The 6,879-nt window shown below is 41.2% G+C and overlaps 1 protein-coding gene and 1 long non-coding RNA gene across 6 annotated transcripts in view; one reads left to right on the top strand and one right to left on the bottom strand.

Annotated features, from left to right (window-relative positions):
- Nucleotides 1-357: 357 nt before the first annotated feature.
- LOC102498294 (uncharacterized) overlaps nucleotides 358-6,879 on the bottom strand; it is a 36,888-nt gene continuing 30,366 nt past the window's right edge. For 2 of the 3 annotated variants that reach the window (XR_003551417.1, XR_003551419.1), the window contains 2 exons: nucleotides 2,925-3,093; nucleotides 358-1,426 (listed from right to left, as the gene is read on the bottom strand). This is a non-coding gene — a long non-coding RNA (uncharacterized LOC102498294). Of the gene's footprint in view, nucleotides 1,427-2,924; nucleotides 3,094-5,109; nucleotides 5,402-6,879 lie in introns of those variants that run through there. The other variant, XR_003551418.1, reaches the window with a different exon arrangement.
- LOC102497892 (SLAM family member 9-like) overlaps nucleotides 4,880-6,879 on the top strand; it is a 45,354-nt gene continuing 43,354 nt past the window's right edge. Inside the window, exon 1 of one of the 3 annotated variants that reach the window (XM_006160417.3) lies at nucleotides 4,880-5,004. In XM_006160417.3, the coding sequence (XP_006160479.1) occupies nucleotides 4,938-5,004 (67 nt within the window). In that variant the 5' untranslated portion in view covers nucleotides 4,880-4,937. The remainder of the gene's footprint in view (nucleotides 5,005-6,879) is intronic. The other 2 variants (XM_027776576.1, XM_027776575.1) reach the window with 2 other exon arrangements.

The following is a 6,879-nucleotide window of genomic DNA, read 5'->3' as shown; positions in this document are numbered from 1 at the left end:
AAGCCACCAGGTCCAGGACTCGAACTGTGGTCGACTATATGGGAGTCCAGTGACATAGCCATTATGCCAACTGCTGGTCCTTCCACTGCCAATCTTAAGTGGGAAGAAAGAAATAGTGAGCCTTTAGTCATTTCTAGCACTTATTGGTGAAGGCATTGAAGCAGAGCTTTCTAAGCCATCACACTTTATTTGGCATCCTCTTCCATTTTGCGGCTTTCTGGAACAGGCTCCCCCATCTTCACACCCATTCCTGACCCTAGGTCAGTGGGTGTGCTGATTTATGGTGTCTACTCCCTTCCCATCATGTACTATTGCAACATGCCAGGTTCCCTTTTTGCATTTATGTACTTTGGAAAGGAAGATTATGAATCTTTTATTCCCACAGAAAATAAAAGCAGAAGCAGTCGCTTTGTTTTTATCTGGCAATAAACATGTTTCATTTTATGAGAAAGCTCAGAGTCTTTTCAGCTGGTTTATCTGGGCCTCAGAAAAGTATTAAAATCCACAGTTTTTTTGTGTCCACTTCTTCAGCTCTTTGTCTCCTCCATTCTTGGTTTTCCCCGAGCTCACTGATATGCTGAGGTAAGGCAGGCTCCCTCTTCAGAATTCCTTAAAAGGAGCCTGAGGAGGGCTGAAAGTCTGGGGAGGCTGCTCTCTAAGAGAACTAATTAGAGGAAGGTGTGTTGAACTGTCCACATGTGAGGGCATTACAAAGCAAGGGAGTGTGTGTAGAAGGAAGCAGAATATGAGTTCTATGGGCCTGTGGCTAGGTCCCTATATGTCCCGGGGGTCAATTAGTCATATCTAAGAGGAGAAGGCTTCATACCAAAGTACTCAAAAGGTTTTGTTAATTTGTATCAGCAAATACTTGGAAAATATTAGTGGGGATACATTATTAAGGTATTAGACCAGGGAAGGAGAAATGTAATAGCTTGATCCCATTCCAGCTTGTCTGCTGTCAGGCTGAACTATTACAGTAGGAATTACATCATGCTGATTTGATGTAGTAAGAAGCCAACAGCAGTATGTAGGTGCCCTGATACAACACAGAAGTATCAGAAAATGGAAGATAAACCCCATGAAAGTTAAATGGATTGATATATTAGTACAGTTTCTAGGAGTGAAGTCATTTGGGGAATATCAGTATGTTCCCTCAAAGATAAAAACATATCATTTCACCTTGAATGCATTGTCATTAAGAAAGAGACACACCCTTTGTAGGCATTTGGAGGCAATACACATTCACAGTTGGGTGTTCTATGCCAGTATATCCCCAAGAACACATAATCAACTTTGAATGGGTACAAAGCAAGAGAAGATTCTCTTGTTGGTGCCGGTTACAATGGAAGCAGCTCTGCCATTGACCTGTATGGCTCCGTATACCCAAAGGTCTTTGAAGCTTGATCCATCTGATTGCCTTGTGGAGCTAGGGCAGACAATGATGGAAGAAAATAACACAAGTTCTGTGAGTGTTAAGCAGAACCACGGCTTCTTCAGCTCTCATCTCACACAGTGTTAGGTTTGTTACTAGACTCTCATAGAACTTATACCTGATGGTGGGACATACCAAACAACCATAGTGTTGACCATTTTCAGTTGGGAATTTTCTAGTCCTTGAAATTATATAATCAGACATGTCCAATTTCATTATCAAGTGGTAGTTAAATATACAAGAACAATCTCAAGCAGGACTTGGAAATAAAAAAGTTCTATACGCAGGTCTCTTACAAGCCTCTGTATTCTTGCTTCCAAGACCATTTCTAACATTCATGGAACCCAATACAAAGGTACAAATGAGATCTACATGTTCCTCTACACAGACATGGAGATGTTGAAAGTTATACATGGGGCCAGTGGGGGACTGGTGGTTAAGGTGCTAGACTCCCACATGGCCGACCATGGTGATTGGCTTTCTCACTTTCCCTGCCATTCTTTCTGTCTCTCTCTTGTCAGTGAATGTACCCGGTACCAAATTAAAAAATAATGATAATAATATGTAAAATTAAATAAATGATTTTTTAAAAAAGAAAGGTTATACATCAAGCTAGTAAATGTTAAATAATATATTCAGTTATTTTACTTTGAAATATTGTCATGTGAACATACATGAATGAGTAAATTCTTTTCTTGGTAGAGGTTTTTTTTTATTTCTTTTTTTTTTTTTTTGTCTTAGGGGGTGTGTACTTTCCAGAGAGAGAGAGACAGAGACAGTGAGTTGGAAAGTGAGAAATCACCACCCAGGGAGAATGGCCATTCTACAATTTTTCTCCTCCATTCTCTTATCAGGGTCTTGGACACACATGCACCTGGCTTGAGTTTCAAGCCACTGAGTCTGGGACTTGAACAGTGGTCCACCATGTGAGAGTCCAGAGACATAACTGCTATGCCATCTGCTGGTCCCGTGAATGAGTACATTTGAAGAAATTTCTCATGAAGCTGCAAGCTAAATTGGTGTTTGCTCAATGGAACCACCGTTCCTTAAAACACTGGAAACTTTCTTGGAAGGGAACGAGACGTCTGTGGCAACATTGAGCTAACTTGGACCTCCTACTTATTTTACCCAATGAAACAGTCTCCTGATGACTGGACAGCTATTGCTGTGAAAAACAAGTAACAGGTAAGCCCTAAGACTGTGAGGAAGGAACCATGCTACCAGAAACAAGAGACATTTGTAAGATGTGTAGTGCCAATGACTGAAGTGTAAGGGTCAAAGAGGAGGCCTGCAATGTCCAGTATTAGGACCCTCATCCTGCCCTGCACCCCTTTCTTACAATCTTTCCTGAACATTAGAGTGAGACAAATTCATAATTTGTTTAGGTCGCCATGATTAGCTCTCATTGGCAACCAAATGCATTTCTAACCAATATAGATGTTTGTTGTAACATTGCCTTGAAAATATAAAAAAGTAGAAGAATCAGGCTAACCATCTGAATGTCTTTAACTTCTTCCTTCCTGAAGTTTCCCACATTCAGTCCCAGTCTGGTACATGAGAAGACATCCACCAAAACTCTTTTTTTTTCTTAAAGAAACTTGAACTTGGTCCCACTTGAAGACATTCCTCTCAAACGTTGTAATGAAAATATTTTTAAACTTCTGAAAAAGAAGACATAAATAAAGAAGACGCAATAAACATAAACTGTATATAAGACTCCAAATTATATCAACAAATCCAGGAAATGGTAGAGAGAGAGAAAATTGCTCAGTTCACATCTAACACAGCAAAGTGAATAGGTAAAATTCTATGCATTCATAATATTGATAATTAGAGGAAGAATAGGTTCAAAATCTGTTTCAAAACAATTTAAAGGAAACCACCAGAAAAATTGAAAATGGGTAGCGGTTTACCTTCAAAATCATTGAGAGAAATGGCAAAGGAAATACAGTCTGTATCAGTGGCCTTCAAACTATGGATATGACAAATAAGTTAAAAGATGGGAGACAGGTGATCCCACAATATGTAAACTAATTTATGAATTATACATTTTAAAGCATACACTCCATTTAAAAAATATGAACTATTCTTATCCATAAAGTAAAGACTATATTAATATCTTGCAGATCATGGTCTAGCTTTATACAAGATGGGCTAATACTTCAAAGCTCAATATGCTTAGAGTAAGGGTTTTATTAAGAGAGGTAGAGGCAACTCCAAAATCAGTACTGCCTCCAGTATGGGATGAACTTGTACCAGAAGTGAGAGGAAGGTGGGCTCTGCTCTTTTCTTCTGGGTTTGTACACCAGTATTATTGTTAGTCTATGCATATGAAGAGGAAATCTTCCTGAACAATCCAACCACTCTGTACACCCCGATGATCTGCAACTGATCCAGAAGTGACAGTGACACAATTAAGCCTAGCCTTGGGGTCTTACACTCATCTCTTGGGGTAGTTCACATATGTGACTGACCAAACCAGGGTGCTAGGGAAAATTGATGACATATTCACAAAGGGTTCTTTCTTTTTGATTGTAAACAAAAATACACACACACACATACACCCACTTCTTCTTGTACCACAATCATCTTACCTAACACTTTGGGGACTATTACTTTATATAGTAATAGTCTTTTTTTACCTTAACATGCACAGGGGGTTCAGCACCCCCTCCCAAAAGTGGGGTGGGCAGGGGGGCATTAAGAGCATCACCTCCAAATGAGCAAGTCTAGAGCCAGGGGGAAAGCTCCTTGGGAGTCCAGTCTGAGGATTGTAATGATGAGACCCTGTCAAAAATACCTCTCTCTCTTTTACATCAACACACACACAAAACAAACAACAAAACAAAAGAGAAAAAAAGAAAGAAAGAAAGAAAGAAAGAAAGAAAGAAAGAAAAACACAGGAAAACATAACCAGAAGAACTGCACAAGAATATTTACGGTTGGTTTTGTGAGGCGTGCTAACAAATGCTTTTTACTCATAATTTTGTTTTCCAAATTTATATATAGCAAACAAAAGTCATGACTGTCATCATCCTTGTTTCCTTTGTATTTTTAAAAAACATTTATTTACTCATCTATTTGTTGTGATTTTGGGGCCACCAGTTAGGAACTTGAACCAGGGTCAGCCATGTGGGAGTCCAGCACCTCAACCACCCTACTGCCTCCCAGCCCCTGAAATATCCTTATTTAAAACTGAGTATTTCCTTTAGATTTTAAAAATATATGTATTTTTATTTACATTTAATCAGTGTACTTCTGTACCGCATACAAAATATTTTTTCCAACCATGAATAGAGTATTAATCTGGTCAAAGATATACTATGTACATTATCACTGGATAATTTTTCATTTTTGTGAAACCCCACGGGGTTGCCCTCCGTCCCAGCTCGCTCTGGTTTTGCGGAAGGGGAAGAATAAAGCGGGGGAGGAGGGGAGGAGGGGAGGGAAGGGGGAGGGAAGGGAGTGGCGGCGGAGAGGGCAGCTTTTGGTCAAGCCAGCAGCAATGGACTCCTTCGGGAGCCTCTGGTTCTCCACCCAGGTCCTCCTATTTCACACCGGCCTCCTTCTTGGTGAGTAGCAGACGGGTGGTGCCACTCGGGGGTGGGGGGTGTCTTTGGAGGCGGAGTGTCAGGTTTGACGGGTCAGCCAGCCCATTGCAGCTTCCAGGTACTCACCTCTTAAGCGCCTTTGTGAACAGGTGCGGGGCAGGTGGCAGACCTGGCCTGCGCCTTTCTGGGATGCCCCGAAGTTACCAGCCTTAGCGCAGGAAAACCATCAAACCCTACTGGGAAGTCAGTTATTTACCATGCCCCTTGCCGTGCGTGAGCTCTGCCCTGCTTGGCTGTTCACAGCTGCCTTATGAAAGCAGCCTCCGAGCAGCTGGTTTCCTGTTACTTGACAGCAACATTCTGCACAATCTCAGGTCCTTTTCTCCATCCTCTACTGCCCCTATCTTGTTCCTTCCCCTGTTCCCAGGCTAAGGAGGGCCTGTGTGGTGGAAAAGCGGCCGGGACAGCTTCCTGTGCCTGGGCACTTCAGCCACTGTGCCCTGGGGCACCAACGCAGAGCAGGAGGAGGCGTCTAGTGGTGACCTTTATGTGCGGTTACAAGCTGCTTCCAAGTGCTTGCTGGTAGACCTGATGGGGGCGGTGGGGTGTAGACTGCGGATGTTGTCTGTGTGAACCAGGCCCTGACTTGCTGTCCTGGCCCCCTTTGGTTTTGTACAAGGGGTATGAAATCCCTTGTACTGGAAAGACAGGCTAAGTTCTGTAGTCATAGCCGCTGGGTCTTGACTCTGCCTTTGTTGTGCACTGCTATAAAATCTTGGGCAAGTACTATTTACTCCAAAACAAGTCACTTTGCCTCTCCAAGCCTCTGTTTCCTCCTAAAGGGATAGAACACCTGACTGAAGGTGTTAACTGGGAGATTAAATGACAGGGTGCATATTCCAACCACTGACCGAAGAAGGATGCAGACTACTGTTCATGGTTTGATACTTTTCTGTCTTCACGAAAAAATTGCAAATACAGAAGAAGAAAAACAAACGGTATTGTTTTCTAATTTCCCAACTGATAGTTTTCTCATGATCCAACAGCTATAAAAAGGTTTTCCTCTAACAAGAGTGTTGTTAACACAGACTGTACCTTTCCATGCCCTACCTGCCCTTTGCTACCCACCTAATGGTGACTGTAGTAGTTGTTTAAAACAGGTCAGTTCCCCTTGTAAATCAGTAAGAGAAATATAAACACCACTGCTGACAAAAGAGCAATGGATGTGAACAAATGAAGCAGAGAGAAAAAACAGATAAGGTAAATAAGCATTGAAAGCAGTCATTGTCACAGGTAATCACACATACTAACTAAGAAAACTGGTTATCATTTTTGCCTATCAAATTAACAGTTGTTCTTTTTTGTCCTGTTTTTAAATGCAAATACCCAGTTTGGCAATAAAACAGTGCAACAAATGTTTTTATACATTATAGGCATTTATTCATTTAAAAAAATGTGTAAAAGTGTTTTTAGTAGTCCATTTGATGTGTGAGAAAATGTAAACATTTAAGGTGTTTATACCATTTTCCATGGTAACTTCTTTTCTGAGATTTAACCCCAGGGAAAGAACCCAGAAGAATGCAGAAGAATGCAGAAGAAGCTTATGCACAAAGAAATTCTTTTTTGGTCTAATTATAATAATTAAATAATTGGAACCCAATAAGAGGGTAAATTACATATGGCCACACAACATTAGTGACAATGGCTGCTATAGGAAAGCAATGCTGGCTGGGTGACTGAGTTTTCTTGAGCTGAGAAGGTGGAAAGGACTAGGTTAGGAGAGGCAGGAATGTACATGTGGTGAGCATCTACCATATGTCAGATCTACGCTAGGAGCGCTCTACCCATGATCTCACTTCTGTGTCATACACCATATGTTACCTGTGAAGTAGGGAA

The sequence above is a fragment of the Tupaia chinensis genome, unplaced genomic scaffold, assembly GCF_000334495.1.
Source record: "Tupaia chinensis unplaced genomic scaffold, TupChi_1.0 Scaffold000684_1, whole genome shotgun sequence".
Classification (NCBI taxonomy): Eukaryota; Metazoa; Chordata; class Mammalia; order Scandentia; family Tupaiidae; genus Tupaia; species Tupaia belangeri.
The sequence above is the reverse complement of the archived record's forward strand: the minus strand, read 5'-3'. Positions and strand labels throughout refer to the sequence as shown.